Source organism: Xiphophorus couchianus, chromosome 7 (genome assembly GCF_001444195.1).
Source record: "Xiphophorus couchianus chromosome 7, X_couchianus-1.0, whole genome shotgun sequence".
NCBI classification, from domain to species: domain Eukaryota; kingdom Metazoa; phylum Chordata; class Actinopteri; order Cyprinodontiformes; family Poeciliidae; genus Xiphophorus; species Xiphophorus couchianus.
The window spans coordinates 25422956-25443305 of NC_040234.1; the positions used below are offsets into that span (position 1 = coordinate 25422956).

The 20350-nt window shown below is 38.7% G+C and overlaps 1 protein-coding gene and 1 long non-coding RNA gene across 3 annotated transcripts in view; both read right to left on the reverse strand.

The window, feature by feature from the left end:
- Positions 1-11363, reverse strand: part of igf2bp1 (insulin-like growth factor 2 mRNA binding protein 1) — a 50028-nt gene extending 38665 nt beyond the window's left edge. Inside the window, exons 1-2 of the mRNA XM_028024139.1 lie at positions 10419-11363; positions 9324-9384 (exon numbers count right to left, since the gene is read on the reverse strand). Of these exons, the coding sequence (XP_027879940.1) occupies positions 9324-9384; positions 10419-10593 (236 nt within the window). The 5' untranslated portion in view covers positions 10594-11363. The remainder of the gene's footprint in view (positions 1-9323; positions 9385-10418) is intronic.
- Positions 11364-13856: 2493 nt separating this feature from the next.
- LOC114147693 (uncharacterized) lies at positions 13857-20350 on the reverse strand. Of its 2 annotated transcripts, XR_003596101.1 has the most exons (5): positions 19964-20350; positions 19650-19738; positions 18259-18363; positions 15618-15696; positions 13857-14508 (listed from the first exon to the last, which is right to left on the reverse strand). It is a non-coding gene; the product is annotated as an uncharacterized LOC114147693 (long non-coding RNA). The 2 variants fall into 2 exon arrangements; XR_003596100.1 differs by lacking the exon at positions 18259-18363 and having other exon boundaries at positions 19964-20331.

Below are 20350 nucleotides of genomic sequence, written 5' to 3' on the forward strand. Positions count from 1 at the left end.
CTTGATTGTTCCTCTGGCCCCTCCCCCTCCCATTCCTCCTGGTGTGTCATGCATGTACCCAGATGTGTGTGCAGTTTATTTTTGGTGAGAGAAAGAGAAAATCGACAGAAAGAAAGACGGGACAGATGGTTTGAACCAGAGAGAAGAAACAATCAGAAAAGGGTGAGGGAGCGGTTGGTGAGGGGTTAAAGGGTGGGGGCTTCTTAAAGAGACAGACTTAATTTAACTCTTCTTTAAAATGCAGCCATATTTTTCCGTGCCAGGACCCTGAATGGAGCCCAAATAAAAACAGAATACAGGGATTTTTAAATGAACTGAATTTCTTTTTTTTTATTATTAATATAGAACTTTACAATATGCAGACTATTTTTGGACATTTCTAACCAAAAGTGTAGCACTTCTATTTAAAACCTAAATCTATCTGAAAAAGCTCCTTTTCCCGGCAATACACACATTTACAGAGAAACACTGACTGATATTAGTCTCTTAACATATTACAAAGGAAGAAAGACCTCAACAAACTTTTGGCATGACTCTAGCTCTATATCTAGGAACTCTTTTTATCAGAAACGGAACAATAACATTATTACAACTGAATAAAGTTAAGAAAGCGTTCAGAGGGTTTGGCTTTGGGAGCCAGTCCCAGATGCCACTCATTCTAACAGCGGTTCTGATGCGTTTGGATCATCATTCCTGCAGGAACAGCCGACTACATCAACCCTCTGACCCACACCGCCAGAATTAGAGGAAAGGAAATTATTTGGGACATTTAGGAACCACCAAAGCTCCAGCCAGTAATCAACAGGAAGATGTCAGAACACCGCCCTGTCGAATTAAGTTTGTCTCATTGAAGAATCTGATCACAGGGGGATTTTTTTCAAGAGCACGTCACTCGTTCACCTTGGTCTCAGTCAGAGCGCTCCAGCAGTGAACAACATTTTCTTTACTAATGAGGTTAAAACAAATATTTTGAAATGTTTCAATGATTCTGTCTGACAACAAGAACCTTCCCAGATCTAAATCAATCTTCTGCAAGAACCAAAGAGAGCAAGTGGTTCATTTATTTTTGCAGTATAGAAAAGACATTCAGAACAAATGATCAAATATGGTTCACATTGGCCAGAGTTTTACACCGAAAAGGAAATGTTATGAAATCAAATTGAGTTATCAATTTAATGTTTAGTAACCCACTAAAATTATTAATGAATAATTTTAATTCTGCCATTGTTAGTGAAGTTTCACTAAATTAATATTACATTCAAGATATTCTCAATTTATGGTGGCACAAAAAAACCCCACCTAAAATCTGGCAGTTTAACAATAAATTTGTATTTATGTTCTGCTCTAGCTGGATATTTTTTCCTCATCTTTTCTATTATTTCAGTTTCTATGTATGTATTTTAATTTTCTTTGAACACTGGAGCAACAACTAGGCGGCTAATATTTGGATGTTTAACTTGAGACAAATGTGACAGACGGCGACAATCAAAGAGAGACGGAGGACGTTTCATTCCAACACTGAAGAAGACGACTGTTGTGTTCACAGGAGGAAGATGAAGATAGTGACCAATGACTTCTCCTGGCAGGCTGTTGTATTTATTTTTAAATCACATTACAGGCGCTGTTCGGAGAAAGCACTTATGGTTCATATTTGTGTATGTTACCGTTCATTAAAAACTGTGAATATCTCATGGGGACACCTGCAGCTAATACATAAGTGCGGGCGACATATGGAGAAGACTTTTTTATTTTTTAAAGTGTGGGGCTTCTTATGATCAGGCACACTCAGTTAGCTAGCTTGCTGCTAATCCAGGTTGTAACAGATCTCAAATCAGTTCCAGCTCATTTTGTCTCAACAAAACTTTGAGAAAAGATTTTTCTCTGCGTCTTCAAGAAGTTCATTTTGCTTGGCACAGACTATAATATTTTTTAAGTTATGCTTACAAAAATAAAACACTGGCCTTTATTGTGCCAATAGAGCTAACTGGTACTGAAAAGGCTACATTTCAACCACAGAAATAGTCTTAACATTGAATTTTCTGATTAGAAATTAGATCTACGTAGAAGAAGTTGCTTCAACAGCTCAGTGAAAATACGATTTTCTCAAGAGAAATCCCTGACTTTCTCTTTTTATTATTATTTTATAATTTTTTTCTACACACTCACATATCATCCCAAACACCGACTCCGTAACAACTGCCGTTCACAGGCCTTATGTTTATATCAGCAAAACACTATGAATACAAATCTGCACATTACAGTAGGAACTGACACTGATCTCAGTACCAACATGAACTGAGATTTTTTTTTTTTTTAAGTTAGCATCTCCAAAAAATTCCTTTTTCCTGTGGTCTGAACAGATACACAGCTCTGTCAGAAACAACCAATCAGAGCCAAGAGGACGGTCAAACAGAGCCTGCCATGAACGCTCAGGCTAGTCAGCATGGCCACCGATGACGGCGGATAAACGCTTTTCCTGGAACAGTAAGTTGAGCAGCGTGTTCATGAGGTTGTTGACTGCGCTAAGACACTCAAGACACACAAGATTTATTGTTTTTGACCAGGAGCAATGTGTTATAATAAAATAGATTATTATAGTAGCCCGAGTAGAGGAGCTTTACTTTTTCACAGCTTATCTGACTCATACCCTACTGTCACAATATGGGGACAGTTTTGACAAATATGAAAAAAAAAAATATAAAAGTGACATACGCTTTAATGAGAGGCCAGAGAACATAAACTGAGGTTTTCTTCATCTATATGGAGCAGTAGAATGCTGCACTGCCCCAAAATGTGTGAGCTGACTGAGAGAAGACTGCTTCACTTTTTCTTTTCTTACAAAAAAAAAAAAAAGACACAATGTTGCCTGTTTGGAAAAATACCTCGTCTTTAAAACCCAACTGGTGGCAATCAGTCCCAGACTTAACCAGCTTATGTTACAAACAACAGTCTGCACAACAACTAACAAATACAGGAAATACAGGAACACATATAAAGAGCAAACTGTGTTCACAAGCTGAAAAACTGAATGTAAAGATGAAAGTACAAACAGAATTTAAAGAGGTGAATGATGGGATTCTGGTTCCATGTACAAAAGGTGGCCAGTATAGAACAGACTGAAGATTTTGTTTTGTTTTGGGCGGTACCAATGGATTAGTGAGTGCAGCCAATATAAAATCATTTTCAATTTGTATTAGAAGACCTTTAATAATAAAGACATTTTTTTAAATAACTTTGGACTTCTGACATATGGATCATTACCCAGTGTACCCACTGTATCAGAACGCACCATATAAAAGCGCAGCTGTTGGGAAATCCCTTGTGTTCAGAGGAATCCTTCTAGTGACTTATAGGAAGCGTCTATAACAAACATGATGAGTTGTTGGTACAGTTTGCTTAGTGAAAACCAGCGAGCTTAAACAAGAGGAGAGCAGCAGCTTTTAGCCTCGCAAAACTGCCACCACAATTAGAGAAGCAGCAGGAAGTCTGGGGCAGACAACTAAATACTACAGCAGCCTAGTTACTGGCCTATGAACATTACGTAACAAAAACATTTTAACAACAGCTTTGACACACAGTACAACATATAATATCGCTCCTAGCATGTCTACACACCAAACTGTAAGACAGCTACAAAGACGTAGGTAGTATAGGATTTCACTAAAGCCTTTTAGGTATTCCACAAAAAAAAAAAAACACTTCACACCAACACATAATTCAGAACAGCTCTAACTGTATACTTGAGAATGTGCAAAAATAAAATGATTTCATTCTAAATCCAGCTGGTACCATGTGTGTCCCTCACATCTCTGCTGCAGTTTATTTTATCGAAGCACTTAAAAGAAAATCAGGAGTTCATTTGGAGGTTTTACAAAACCTTAAATTGATTCTCCGTTTTCCAATCACATTAGAAAAGAAATGCCAGACAGCTTTTTGTGAAAACATTTTCAGTGCATATTCTAAACAGAAACACCAGTATGTATGAGCACAGGATTTTCTGAACGATAATTTGCTCATTTAACTCTGCTGAGCTTAGAAAGAGAAAAACTCTTTGGAGCAGATTTATGTCTTTCAGGTTGGAGCGATTGTTCCCATCCCCGTCTCCTAACTGTGGTTTAGTCTTCAACACACACACACACACACGCCCCCACACACAGAGGTCTACAGCGGCTGTCTGGAGGCACACGATCACTTTCGCCTTCCAGCAACCAAAACTGTTTGTCGGACGCGCAGAAAAACTGCAATTCAAATGTAAACCGCACGGATCCATCTTCACTGCACCGCTTCATCTCGCCGTCTGCTTTTGTTTCCACCGCGCAGCGTCGGCTCTTTGTGGAAAGCACTAGGGTGGTGCAGCGAACATGGCAACACGCCAAGGGACGGCCGGGCATAACAAGAGAGAGGGAGAAATGAACATACTGTACTGGAGAGAGAGACGGAAAGCGGCGAGCAAATGTGGACGCAGACGGGGGAGGACCCAGTCCCTCCAGTCATGGAGCTGGGTGACCACAGGTAGCTCTGCCAGACGATTGGTCGCACCCCCCTTGCTCCCTCCACCCACTGTCCCCTCCTCCTCCTATTCTCCAGCCACAAGAGGAGAGGAAACCCAGCCATGGCTCCCTCTCTCTGAATGCTGCAGCGTCTCACGTGCTCTGTGTGTTCCACACTCACTTTCTCCATTTCATTTTATGTAGAAGAGCAGCTGTTATATCTGAACTCCTTCACTCTGAATGTTCCTGGAGATTATTGTGGAGCAAAGCAGTGAACAGCATCTGGACAGTGAACAGCATCTGGGAGTAGCGATCTCCACCTCCCTCAGCCTCCGTCCTCCAGGCCCAGCAGCCTCGGCCAGGGTTCGTCTGTACACCGATTCTCTGCTGCCTTCAGCACCACATGACCACCATGCCTGATAACTGAATGTGACATTTGAACTTTTAGAAATGTCTGATTTTAGAACAATACAAATTCCAGGGTTCACAGATCCAAAATGTGTCTACCTATATAAATTCTAATTATGCTCCCTCCACTAGGTCATCTGACATGACAGACTACAGGTTGACATTTTATAAACACATATTTTACTTTACCTGTTTACTGGTCTTAGCTTGTAACTAACAACAACCTGATGTATTGTGTGAACGTCTGAAAGGTTTTCTTGCTTTTGCTGTTATTGAGCTCTCCTTGTATTCTATTGAAATATGAAGACCAAGGTTAGATTTGTATATAATGTCTCCTTCGTCTGATTCTGATAGTCTTTACTTTGCTAATGCAAGTGGTGGAAAAGCATCTGAAAGTGATTCCAGAATCATAATTGTAGTAGCAGGAGCGACAACCAAATAACACAACCTGATGTGATTAAGGGTTTTTAGCCAAGCACTTCCAGCTCACTCCATGTCGTCCAGACAACTGGAACCTGTGCTCCACTCAACAACAACCTGTTCATTAAGAATAACCCATCAATTATTTGGGTCCAGCTTTATCTTTCGGACACTCGAATCACAATCGAACCCTTCCTGTGGCGCTGCTCTGCTGGGCTGCCTAAGGGCTCTACCACCTGACCAACAACAAGTCCACCACGGCTAACCAAAGCTGCAATACCAGCAGAGAGAGGAGCTTGATGCACCATCCTTCCTAAATACCAAACTGATACAAAAACAAGTCAAGATTCTAGCAGTCGCTCAACGCGTTCTTTGTCATTCAAATATGAAACATTCAAAGCTTGCTCTTCCAACCCAGTCTCTGGAAATAATCTGTAGTAAATTTGACACGGTTAAACATTTTGCTAATTTGCTGAAATACATTTTCTGAAGTCAAAAATAGACGCAGCATTCATTCCTATGGGTCTGCCGAACGTCCCTGAATCCTCCACCAGCGGGTGGAGCTGGGGATGAATGCCAGATATTTTTTAATGACAAGTTCAGCTTTGGTTGGTGGAAAAAATCTCCACTAAGAATTCAAACAAGACGTTATTGTTTCACTACGTCCTCCTCGGACCAAACAAAGGCAGTGAAACGTCAGGCCACATTTGTAACCCTTGTTTTGTCAAATATCCTTCCTTCTATCAATTAAACTATTTATTTGATATTGAAAATAAGTGACGCAATAGGCTAATAAAAACTGCTTATTACTAATTATTCATTATTCTATAATCGAAGCCATTTAGAAAATGAATGCCCAGATTTGGGCTGCAGTTATTATCCAAGAGCATAAAGGCAACAATTCATCCATTTGAAAACAACCATTTTCAAATTCACCTGTCATCAGCATACAGTAACTCTTCTACAAACTCAGAATTTAAAGTCTGTCATCTAGAAACTATTTCAAGCAGCCACTAAATATTACTGAAGACAACATCTAATGTTAATGAGCCCAAAAATACTGAGTCCCATAAATAACCATATGAATAATATGAAGCTAATAAAGTCTAAATATTTATTTTTAGCATCCACACATCCTTTTTTAATCTCTACAGACTCAATGGATATAAAAATATAGAAATTATAAAGACTGACAAATTTCTGCTTGAATACATCAAATTCAACACTGAAACCCGTGTTAGTGCAGCATAAGTTCAACTCAAAACCTATCTGAAATGGTTTCACTTCAGATTAAAGCTGCACATTGTATTGTGAAATTTATATTTTTACTTTGCAGGCAGCTGTAGAAAAATGGAGTTGTGTAGAGAGGATCCGTGCTTACGTCTTTACTCTGGTTTGTCCAGACTGTGTGCTCACCATTTCCTACTGATCAGGACTATGGAGAGAGATGTTCTCCCCCAACAATAAGGACTCCATACGTGTGTGCATACACACACACACACACTAGCTAGCTAGTCTGCTCTGAGCTGCCCACCGTAGGCTTCCCTAGATCCCCCCCCATCCTGCCCAATCTCTCCCATCCACCAATACTTTCCACAAACATTCCAAAAACATCATGATGAATACTATTACTGTCTTAGAATGTTAAAACCTATCCATGTGCATCTTCCACAAAACACAGACAGACACACTCACAGCTTCTACGTTCACAACATGACCAGGGTCAGGGGCTACCCCCTCCCCCTGTAGCTAATAAGTTCAGACCTGCCACTTGCAGCATAAAAAGAGAGAATTGAAGCCTTTTTCTTGTAGAAAGCGGGCTGCCCCTCCCCCCTCCATAAAGGCCAGTTCCCTCTGAACACCCCTCCTCCTCCTCCAGGACAAACACACACCTCCATTGAGGTCCCATTTCACAAACAACTGAATACTGCAACCTAAAGGTGTAGAGGCAATTTTAGAGCAACGCCAGTAGCTTCTTCATAGCCTGGAATTGAACCAGCACCCATCACACCCACACAGCCAACATCCCCCAAAACATTTAGTTTCATGTGGAATTTTCAAACAATTTGATATTAAACAGAAACTGCTCGTCAGATTTTGTTTGCTTCTCTTTCCTGATTTATTTGACCCGTAAACATGGATTCAATGGAATCCACTGCTGACTTAATGAGGTTTTTACACAAAAAAAACCGTTTCGGTAATTTTGTGACCATAAAACCTCTCATAACGCTGCGTACAGGTGTCTAATATGTTTAATTGATTAAACAGCACGTTTAAATAATTTTTCACCATTTCGTGACAACATTTTAAATAATCTTGCTGTTGATGACTGGCTGTATGGACGGCCATTTTAAGATGGGGTTCCTAAAAGTTGGGCCATGAGAGCGAGCTCGCGGAATTAAACGAAGGACAGAGCCGCAAACAATCCGCTGTTAATTGTGCCGCTAAAACAGGGTGCGTCAGCCGCAGAAGGGCCCCAGACGCAGACACTGCGGGTGGGGAGTGAAGCACACTGTTGCAGCCAGCTTTTTTCAACTGAAAGCTTCGCCATTTTGCTGACTGCCTGATGTGGAGTGCTTCTTTTTCGCCTGCTGATACCACGTGTTTTAGCGCCATAGAAAGCCTGTGGCTGACGGTGATCCCTACAAACCGTCTTTTACACAAACGTTACCACATGGGAGGCCTGTGGGTCTCTTTGCACAGCACAGTAACTTCACAATAATTATTTGGACAATTCTAACATTTACGACCATCTGCTCTTCGTGCTGATCGAGTTTAATTCTCATTTTTCGAGATTTGTCCTTCCAGCTCAGCGTAAAGTAACATGGGGGTTCTGCTACAGTGTTGCACAATTTTAACTGCAATCAGGCAGCAGGGCGGACACCTAAAAACTGATCTTAATCAAATACTTTGCGCTGTTGTCATACAGGGGAGTCTCCAAAAACGTAGTTGGGTGGAATATGAACAAGCACAACACATTATTCTGATAATGGAGCACATAGATGAGCACACGGGAAGCCAAATGGCGGAGCTGCGCTGTATCTGTGCCAAAGGTTACAGACACGAATCGAGGACTATAAGAGAATTCCATAATGCTGCTAAAAGCAGGTCTGGTCTGGATCTTAATACAGAGCAGCTGAGCTACACTGAACGACAGATTATTCTCCGAAACGAGAAATTTTAAACGCCATATGTAAACCTATGTGGTAATAATAATCCAAATTTACCCTCAGCACAATAGGGAATAACTTACAACGAGGTTTGGTCTGGAAAAAATAATAGTATAAGATTGCAGTTACTAAACTAAAAATGTTACTACACTAAAATTGGGAAATGTCCCAAAAAAAAAAAAACACAAGCAGGACTCCGCATTAACGTAAACACGTAAGCAATACTTGCGTACAAGACGTAGAAATCAAAAGTGGTTGGATTCACAGCACGTGCATGCAGAAACAAACGCTACACATAAAATAACTTTGCCATAATGCAGAAGATAAATACATTAAAAAAGACATTTCCACAACACACCACACACACCCCTGTCTAACACACTGTGGCCACTTTTAAAGCAGCCAGTGTGGCCTGCTGAGTTGAACAGTTTATGGCGACGACTTTATCCAGAAAATTGCCTGTAGCACTTTAATGTATCCCATTACTAAGGTTTTATATCTAACCAATATCAACATATTGAAAAGAGGGAGGAAAATCAAGCTACGAGAAGCAACGAGCGCACAGCAGACTCCACCACCAAAACTGTCACAGTGCAGTTCCTCAGCAATGGCCGACAGCGTTCAAAGCAACTACACAGCACGGTTCCCCTCTGCTAGCCTCCCAGACCGGCTACAACAAATGAGACTGCTTCTTATAGGCACACACTTATTATAAAATCAGCAGAAAAGACAGAATTTACCTTCTGTGAAATTTCACAGAAGGTAAAGTGGTGAAACACATTTAGAGGTGTGTATAGAAGAGGAAGTGTTGAAAGTGTTTAAGGTTTTTCAGTACCTCTGCTTCTTGGGTACCGAGTGCTCGACCTCAATACGTTTCCCATGAAGTTCCACTTTACCTGGGGAAAAAATACATAAGGGGAGTTCAGAAAAAAATCGTGGCTACATGCTAACTGTTTACTAGCTTTGTAGGCCTAAGGGAGGGGGCTTGGAGTTTTTAAACTTCAGAGCTTAAGTAATGGGGCCACTATAGCAACCTGTTTTTCAGCCTATTTATTAAAAAACTAAAATAGCACATTGGCTAAGAAAAGACTCAAAGGAACACCCAAGTGCATTATTCTAGAGAACTGAAAGAGCCCGTCACACAATTGTGTAAATTCAACCCAAAACTTCAGTTAAAATGCGTGTGTGTTTTGACATTTTAGGTGAAACTGTTGTCAAAAATATGTTCTGGTAATTAAGAGAGAGTTCAGGCAGAAGAAGAGGCAGCTGACTGGCATGGCGACCTCGCCACTCCTCATGTTACACATGTAGGAAACCATGAAAAATTCGCTGCATGTGGTTTACGTAGAAGACTGAGGGAAAGGAAGGTGGTGATGTTCAGAACTGGGTTTCTGAATTTGCTGGACCACTCAACATAGGTTAGCTTCTTATCCATCTTTGTCACAGTGGACTCTCATCTTTAAGGGGGAGGGGAGATTAGTAAAGCTTCACTCTATATCACACGGAAGGCTGTTCAATCAAACCTCCTGAGGGGAAGACAGATGCAGCATATTGTCTTTTTTATTCAGAAAATAATAAGTTATTTTGTTTGCTACATTACAGCAACCTCCTAGATATACATTCACCACCACGACCGTAAATTTCCAGAATACGTGACCCTCCCCCCTGCAAAAGTTGAATGACTCCCCAGGGCGTATAATCCATGGCACCCCTTCATTCATTAAGTCACTACCGAAGAAGTTCCCAAACAGAATGCATGGATTTTTATGCATCGCCTTCTTGCAGAAGCCTGGGAAATTTCACAAAGAATAAAACCAGGACACACTGCTGAGGGTGAGCGTGGAGCCGGGGCTGCATGTCGGCGTCTAAAGCCGAAATTACTATGAATTAAAAAGAAGCTTTTGGCGACTAGTAATCATTTTAAACTCACCCGAAAAGGTCTCGATTGCTTTCATTGCCCAGTGATCATCAGGACAGTCCACAAAGGCATAGCCGTTTTTCATGAGGAACTGTCCGGAGTATGGGATCTTGTGATCCTCGAAGGTTTTGATCAAGTCCTCGGCAGTCACGCTGTCGCCTAGATTCCCAATGTATAGTTTGTGCATGGTGACTAATTGTTTGTCACAGTCCAAAAATATGAAAAAAAAAAAAACCAAAAGAAAAAAAACCAATGAATTTAAAGAAATCAAAAAGTTCCGATCGTAAAAAAATCAAACAGCGTAACCAGCTCCCCTGTCACACTGCTCTCAAACAGAAACTGGAATTCAAGCTAAAGGATAAAAATGTAAAAAAAAAAAAAAAAAAAAAGGATAACAAAAATGACTGGCTACAGAACAAAAGTTACAAATCGGACAAAAGTCAAAATTTAAAAGAAAAAAAAACTATTTCAAAAGTCGAACTAGGAGGTGAGTTAGTGTATTTGTAAATCCAGATGGATTAGAGGAGCAGAAGAAATCAAATCCGATGAATCGCAACCGGCTCCAGCAGTCGAAGCAGCAGCCTGTGGGCTCTCTATCGGACTGTGGATTACAGAGGGTTGGAGCTGATGGGTGGATGGTGGGTCTGTGTTGGAAGAGTGGGGGAAACTCTGGCGGGACCAGATCAAATCGGGAGTAGGCTTGTGTTTTCCTTTCTCTCTCTCTCCTTTCTGCCCGTCTTTCTTCGCGAGCTGCCGGCTGAGCGGTGACGTCGCCCCTCTTCAGACTCCGATTCACGATTTTTTTTTTTTTTACCACGTGGTCTGTTTGGAGTAGGTTAGAGGCGGAAGGGGCGGGGCCACATTTATATTTTAGCTTCGCCAGATGAGAGATGTTTCCACTCGCAAACATCTGTCATCTGTGGATTTCTGTCTTTTCTGCTTATTTTTTAAACAATATCCAGTTTCAGTTGCTTCTGCTCGTCGTAAGAGCAGCTTTATGAAGTAGGTCAACAGTGTTAGCTGATTTCCACTTGTTATTTTTATTTATTCCGTCCAACGCCTCCTGATGTTTATATAGGAAAAAGTGAACATGGATATTTGAAGTAATCACTAATAGTTTTGCTCCCTAAACTTACGTTCGCAGTAACAAACCTCAAGTCCTAGATTTTCCTCCAGAGCTGCGATGGCCCTGCTGACTGCACTTACTACAAAATGATCCTTATGTTGACCAAATGTATGGTATGGCAGAGTTCGTATTTACTGAAGCAATGTGTCAAAAATGTAGCAGCTTTCCTTTGTGACATTTCCCCAAGTCAGACGGATATGAATTCAAATGTCTTTTCACTGCATAAAATTTTCAGTTAAAAGACATTTTAACTTGAACCAGTTATTTTGTCGCCTAGATGTGTTTTGTGTTTTTAACCTCAGTCTAAAGGCACTTCAGCTACATGCTCGGGAGAACGGAGATTCGTGTTTACATCAGTTTTAGTTGTGTTGCACAAGCGAACAGATAACATGGCGTTGTCTCAGACCTCCAACCTCTCAAAATGGAGGCTGCAACGGTTCCAAAGGCCTGTCCTGACTGCGCAGGCTACGTGGAGGTGGGCTGTGTCATTATGGCGCCGCGTGGCGTGGTTATAATCCGCTTTCTCGCCTGTTGGTTCATTGTGCTGCCCCTAACCCGAATCGGAGTTAACATGGTTATTTCAATACAGTGATAGGTGACGATCATCACGTTCAGGGTGCTACGTGGCGTCTCTGCGTAGAAGATGATCCGAACCCTGAACGCGGGTCCAGAGGAGCTTTCCGTCATTCCCAGACTATTACTGGGTCCAAATATGAAAACCCCAGAGTTCTGAACCCTTAAAAACTAAGTAGCATCTTATTCAGACATCTCAGTACGAGCCTAGTGTTGTTTTAAATATTGAATGACAGGAATGCTTAATTTAAATGTATAATTACATTTAAAAGCCTTAGTATATATAACAAATAACTTTTATTTGACAAATCTACCAAACCTGCGACAACCTATCACTTCATACAGTCAGCTGCCCTGTGCAGGTCTGTTACTGCAAACCTATGAGATTCAGTTTAAGGGTTTTTTCCACTCCATGAGAAAACTTCAGCTCCATCTCTCCAACCCACCTTAAACACGCAGGTCAAAGGGCAGTTCTGTGGCTCAAACAACACTGACATGTTTTCAAACAAAGGAAGAGAACATTCCTTTTTAAAAGGTCAACATGAACTTTTAAAAATTATATATATATATACAAACATACACATGTACACACAGTAATCAATACCTAAAAAATCAAAAGCAGCTGTCATCAACCTGTGTGGTTTCCATGTTTCCCATATCTTAGACACAACCAGGTTTGCTTGAAGTCCAGGAAAGAGTAAATTATTTTCTTTTTTCTTGTGGAAATAATAATAAAAAAACATTCATATGTTGTGATCTCTTGGGGTAAAAGTCCAGTATCCATGGACTTTTACCCCACACACCTCCATGCAAATTTCATAATGTGTTTTCTAATCCTACCTGTAGGAATACTCAATAGAATAAACAAAACAGTAGGCTATAAATAACTACAACTGAAACTAGAAATGGCAATAAGCACATTATTTTTAAACCTTAAAGTAGTAGAAGTAATGCCTAAAACATGAACCATGTACGTAGAATTAAAGATGGAGTTCATGGAAATTCCACTCTAAGTCCAGTTTAGGTCTGGATGCTGCAGCTTCACTATTAAGCATCTGTGATTGAACACATACTGTTGAGAACGTATTATAAATAATTATTATTCTACAATAATGATGATGCATGAATGAATGATTACTTTTTAAAATTTTCATTAATTCATTAGATTGTTTTAATCTTGTTTTCTGTGGTGTGAATTTGAGTCCTTTTCCTTTCTTGTTTTCTTTTTTTATGTGTTTTATTACGCATGCTACATTTTATTATTAGCTAGGGAAATGTAGCATGGGTAAAGATCAAAATGTTTTACCAAAAATATGAGAAAAAGTATGGAAAGATGTGCTGTGATATGGATAAGAACTGGATTTGTCAAGGCTGAATGAAGAGTTGCTGGTTTCCAAGAACTCAATTATAGACTATATTTTCCTAGCAGTTCAATTCAGCGTTTCTATAGCGCCACTTCTCAGAAAACTTCTCAATTTATTGAGAAAAAAAAGGCAATAAAAGTCAATCTAATCATACAGACTAAATGAGATACATACTAGCAGTAGCTAGCAGCTTCTATGGGTAGAAAGCATTAAAAATATAGTAAAAGTACCTGTTCATGACTACTTTTACTATATGGTAACATTTACTTTCCATTTAGGAACTTGAAACTATGAAGTAGAATAAAGTAGCCTTCATTGTCCCACAGTGGGGAACTCCAGGTGTAACAGCAGCAACGTTGAGCGGATATCAAGGCAGGTAGGTTCACACAAAGATAAAATGTTGCTTTTATTTGTTAAGAATAAAGTTACTTCATTGCTACATATAACATATTCAATGATAATTAGCTGATGTTTTCCCCATTTTTCTTCCCCTCTTTAGAAGAGCACGTGAGCAGCGTTTTCTGTGTGCTTGGGGGGAGGGGCGGAGACGCAGAGGTCAAAGGTTGGGGAGTGATGGGGTGAAGTGGGTGGGAGACAAACAGCCTGTTAATGCTGATGTACCCTCTGTTCTCTGTGATTCACTCTTGGAATGTGAGATCACCACATTCCAGATTAGGTTGTTCTCATCCCTCTGGTCAGCCTGTGCCTTTGAAGTGTTGCATGACAATATTAAATATTGTTTAGGTTTTGAACACAGTTTGTCCCACTCCTGTTCCCGACATGTTCCACACTTCTTAAAGAGCCAATCACCAGCAACCGACGAGAGCACAGCTGTGTCACCCCGCTGGATGACTGGTGTTTTGGTTGGTTTAGCCGTAGCAGAGGTATGACTACTAAAATTAATTTACAATTTACAAAAAATGTTGGCAGCAGCCTTTAAAAATCCTAAACCACCAGGTTTGCCTCCACCAGAGGCTTTCCATCAGGGAGACGCAGAGGAAGATGGCGAGCCAGGCTCAACCTTTGAATGATGAACGTCCTGCAAGTGAGAGAGAAAAAAACAATTGTCAATAAAAAAATTAATTAGAGCACAAGTTATTCTACTACTAACAAAAGGACTGGAGCATGTAATAAATTTATGCAAACCCATAAACAAATGTAATTTATTTCTATCCAAAATTTTTAACAATACAAACACGAATGGTCACAATACACACCTCAGTTTTTGTAAAGAATTTTGTGGAAATTCTGGAGATTGGATCATAGCAACAGTTAGCCATTTTAATAATGATTAAAAAGGTATTTAACTTTTTTTATTAATCCCATATCTATGCATTATGTTTTTTTTAATTGATCTGATGTAATATTGTGATCTGAAGGGTTGTGTTTTCATTAACTGTGGCCAAAACAATTATAATTAAGAGAATTAAAGGAAACACCAGTCAGTGTGGAATTAATCTACAAACCCATTCAATAAATCTGAATATCACTGAAATGTCCATTTAGTTCAGGAACTTGATCAACTTTATGTGTTAAACACATTATACGGATTAATTACAGAAATGAATATTTGAAAGCCTTTAAATCTGTTGACTGGAGATTTTTTACTTACAGTTGATGAAACATTACATTTAAAAATAGATTATTATAGAATATAAAAATAATAATGAAAAGACAACTTCATGTAATATCCAGTCAAAAGTTATAAACAGGCCTCTTCTGAACACATACTGTAATTTATTTTAAAATGACTGTGCATAATGTGTTCCATTCTGTGAGTGTAGTTACTGAAATGAACTTTTCAAAAGTACTCTGATTGGTCAAATATGACTATAGATGCAGACTTATTTGATGTTTTTAGCACATTGTGACGCTTCTGGTCTAGGTGAAGACCTAACTCTTCCTCAGACCAGATGTACTTCCTAAATATAGAAAAAGAGATATGCACATTAAAATGCTAAAGAACTGTTTTAATGGAAACTTAAAAAGGAAGTAAACCACAATGATATTAAGACAAACCTCCATTCGCATTTTTCACTGCATTATTTTCAGACACAGAGTTTCCTTTGTGCTGCAGGTTTGAACAGTCTTGTGTAAATTCCTGTAGAGACAAACATGTTTAAAGACCTTTGGCCAGTCCATCCTTACTTAAGTAAGTATGGCTGCTGCTGGACTAACGATCCGACGTCACAGAGCAGAGACGTCATTCCAGTTCACTTCCCCGTTTCTGGCAGTGTGAGAAACCACTGATGTAAAGATGGTGGTGTTCTACGTTGAATTACTTGTGATTATGAATGTGTAATCATCAGATTTTAGAAGCACCAGAAGTAACAAATGGACCTGATTTCTTACATTAGGCAAAACCAGGACCAACAGCTGAAAACTCAGAACGTCCACTCACTGCATATATGTAGAATATATAAAATATTAAAAAACTCCACTTCATCAAACAAAAGCATCTGTTTTTAAGCCATGAAGATGGATTATTGGCCTCCATTGTGCAAGATCTATTTTGTTATTTCAGTAAAGTAGAGTTCCTAGAGATAAACTCAGTTTTCTTAATGTTTAGAGTTCAACACTTGGAACATTTTAAAACAAAACATTTGCTTGATAAATTTTAAGATTTTTGGTATCTGGTCAATTTTTAAACCTGTAACACCCAAGACTATCTGGACTGCGTTCACTCACATTATACACATTCTTTAAAATCACAATGTGAGATCTTCTTAAAGATACAAAACAAATGTTAAGGTGTGGCTCATTAGGCAACTAAATCAGATCCAGTTCAAGAACCACAGGTCCAATTTAAAGCCCTGAATCAATAAAATGCTGTGAAACGTCTGAAGTTTCATCAATTTTTCTCAAGTTTGGACTTATGCGAGGGTTTTATGTCAATAATTGAAACATCTAAACATGCAGCATAAACATTACCTTGTGATGTGGCAAACCTAATATGAAGCATTTGACCTAAATATAAAACTATATAAAGAAAAATACTGAGGAAAACAGGGTAGAAAGTTACTTTGATACTTCATGCTATTTTTTTCTATATTAATCCAAATTTGATTGATAATCAATTTCCACAGTTAAGACCTTTTGGGACAGTATAAAGGAACCTGTTCAAAAGAAAGCAAGGTACAGAAAGTTACTTCTTTAAAAAACCTGAAATGCTTCTATGCAAAATTTAGAAAAGCTAAGCAGAGTAGAACTGAAGCCGAAGCAACAGGAGATTTGTGATGAAAAAGATCAACAGTTTTTGTGCATCGCTATGTTTGGTAAATTAAGAAATATTTTACTCAGAAGTCATGCAAATCAGTGTACAAATTTTAGTTATTCTTCAATTCCAAGGAAATAGGATGTACAGCAGATGGAGGTGAAAATAATGCTCTACACTTACTTCCTAAATGTACAAGATCAAAAGAAGTAAACAGAAATACTGCGAAGCTGCACATAACAGAACAGAACTGAAGTAAAAATACTCAGTAACGTTCCACCACTGCTGGTTTAAAGTGATTTCATCTTGAGCTTTTAGTTTTCATCATCAGATGACGTTCTGAGGTCGTCCTAACTGAGAAATCGGTTTGATGGAAGCTGTGGTGGTGATCATCTGCTCGCATTTATGACCTAAGATCATTTTTCCTGCTTTTCACAGATTTTATTTCCCCGTTTCTGGCAGTGTGGGAAACCGCTGATGCAAAGATGGTCGTGTTCTACGTTGAACTACTTGTGATTATGAATGTGTAATCATCAGATTTCAGAAACTTGTCATGAACTGAAATGCGCTGGAGGAGTTTCCAAAATTTAATACTAAAAACTAAAGTTAAATAATCTTTAAATGATCTGGAGGAGAAAAATCTAAATAACTTCAGTTAGTTTCATCCAAAGTTATTAGCTTGTTAAAATTAAATGTTTTCACAAGTTTTTGAAAAACGGAAAAAAGTTAGTTAAGTTAAAGTATTTGTCATCTTTTTCTCAAAGTAAAAATGAAGTAAAATATCTTTAGTTTGTTTAACATTGTGATGTAGTTGCTTTCTGAAGATAAATCATTGGTCAGAAATGCCTCGTTTGTAACGGAAATCCCTTTGATAATATTCATTTTTATTTCTATTTGTAACATTTAAGGTAACTCTGTCATGCAAAGGGGCAGATTACTAAACTTCCTACATGCTGCTCATTTGTTTTCACTCTATTTTTTTATATCTCTTTAGTCCATTTTTAATGTTTATTACAGATTTACAGCACCGATTTCTACAGTGGTCAGGCCTTAAAAACAGCATGAAAAATCACAGACCATCAGTAAATAAATCATCAGGAACTAAACTTGTCCTAACACATTACACCTATGAAAATTAACGGTTACACCTCAGGCTGATAGCTCTGGCATCAGCCTCCAGGGTTAAATGTGAGGCAGTTACTGCTAAACGTCTTGCCTGGACAGCTGCATATAAAAATTACAGATGTAATTTTCTCGTAAAAACCAAACAAAGAAAAAAACATCTGGAAAAATACCATTTTGTTCACTCTGGGGTTTTTTTTAAACCCAGAGTATTTAGTCAAGCCTGAAAATTCTATGTCATTCTTTTAGTATTTCTTTTGTCACTAAAATTGCTAATAAATGTTGCCAGAAGAAACTCCAGGTGAAGTCCCAGCACCAAGACGCATTAAAGTTCAATGTGAGCTTAACCTCACAGGGACGTCTTTAAATGATTTATGTTCAACTTTGGAGATGAGAAGTTTGGTCTCTTTCGAATTGTACAAAAGTAAACAAAGGAAAATAGAAGCAGGCTACCCAGCTAGCAGGTGGCTCTTACTTCCTGCGCTGACATCATGGAAACAGGATGTGTTCTGAGTTTTCAGCCATCATAAAAATTCACATTTCACCAGGGATTTACTGCTGCACAGAAAGAGAAACGGTTAGGTGCAAACACCTGAAACAAGCAAGAAAACTCAAGTATTAGAAAAAATAAAAACAAACAAAAAAACAACACATGCGTCCAAAGCAACCAGAGCTGACAAAATGGAAAAACATAAACCAGCTTTGTCCACAAATAATGTCACATTTTTTACTAAAGCACCATTTTAGCTTGGCTTTGTTCTGTTTAATTAGTGAAGCACGTTACATGAAAATCAATTTACAACTTGTTGCAAATGTTAAATTAAATGGATGTTTTAAATTATCGCCCTCTTAGGATGTAAAGATAGTGCCTGAATATTATCTGATTTGTAGATTTTTTTTTCTTTAACTATTTGTTGCTGTTGTATTTTGTTTTTAATTCTACAACACCTGATGATTGAAAAAGTTTGTTGTGGCTGAGTGTGGCACATTTGATGATTAATTTCAATGTGCCACATTTCTTAGATTTCAACTTAGAAACTGAGATTTCAAATAATCTGTCATACCCCACCAGGTTTAATTAAAAAATATTGTAACTTACCAAATAAAAGATTGTTTTTCTTTTTAAATAGGTTAGAAACATTGTTAAGACACGCCTCCCTTGATTTATATGTTTAAGAATCCATTTAGAACGTTTTTCAAAGGAATATTTCTTTTTCTTACATTACAATTTTGTGGTTTCATTTCTTCCCATTTTTACTCTAACTTTTTTGATGATGTTTTGGTTTAGGCTTCAGTCACCATCTTGGGCCCAACATGTTGCCAAGGTAGTTTCTGGCTAAATAAAGATTCATTTGTTTGCTTATTTGTTTATTTATTTATTTATGTCTTAGCTGTTTATTAAAGTGCGCTTTCCCTGTGTAATAAACTACAAAACTAAAATAGAAAAGTAGTTGAATGATGATGGGAATAAAGTAGCATGAACTGGTCCTAGTACAAGTGCAGCAGAATAATAAGGACCCATACAGGATCTTTAAATAAAAAGAGTGTGCTGTAGCTGTATAAACATGACACAATACGTTTAGAAGCAACATTTAATAATAAATATTCAAACTAAATATAAAAGAGAGAATATGCGATGCTATAAAAACTGCTCGCATAATTTTAATTAAAATCTAAATCAGGGTTATTTTGGACCTGGTTGTCCTCGTGCAGGTCGGTCACAAATTACACTGAAAACATGGCTGTTAGCACCGACATTAAGGACACTATCCTGGATTTATCATTATTAAAACAACAACAACAACAATAAAAACAGAAGTTAACTGTTTGTGAGACGGACTCACCGAACTTTCGGAGTTCTAAGCCCAGAAGCCCTCCTGCGGCGGACAGCAGACCGGAGGAGCTCAGCTCTGTGTTGCCACACAAAATGGAGCTAGACGCGCCGGCCAGCGAGGGGGAGGGGGCCGAACATTTTAGGAAACAAAGCACAAAAACATAAAGAATGCCATTAAAAGAACAAAAAGATTGTTTGATTTCAAGAAAACGTGTTGGCGTCAAGAACACGTTCAAAAGTGGTAAACATATTTTTGTGGAGCTGCCGGTACAAAAATGTTAGTTTTCATCATTGTGTATTGATAATTGAAAATATTCAACTTACCTTATGAACTAGATCGTTTGAAATGTCGAAGGAGGCGAGGTGGGGGCATCTAGTTAGAGTAATTGTTGCGTAGAAACAAAAAAAGGGAGGCGGAACTAAGAAACCTCCTAAAACTGCTTCATCAGGTCAAATACTTCGTTAAGAATCAGCTCGCTGATACAAAACAAAAACCCTTCCAACCTCGTCTCTATATGTCTGTCGGTAATTTAGCCATGTAGCTTACCCCAACATGTGGACGTCTCCAAAAGTCTCGTTGAAGCCATTTAAAACATCAAGATGCTGGGATTCTTTCTGTCCGGGTTACTACCGCCACCTACAGGAGAACATGTACCATAACACCTGGGCCTGTGCTCCGGCCGAGGCCTCAACCTGAATAACCCGCTGAGG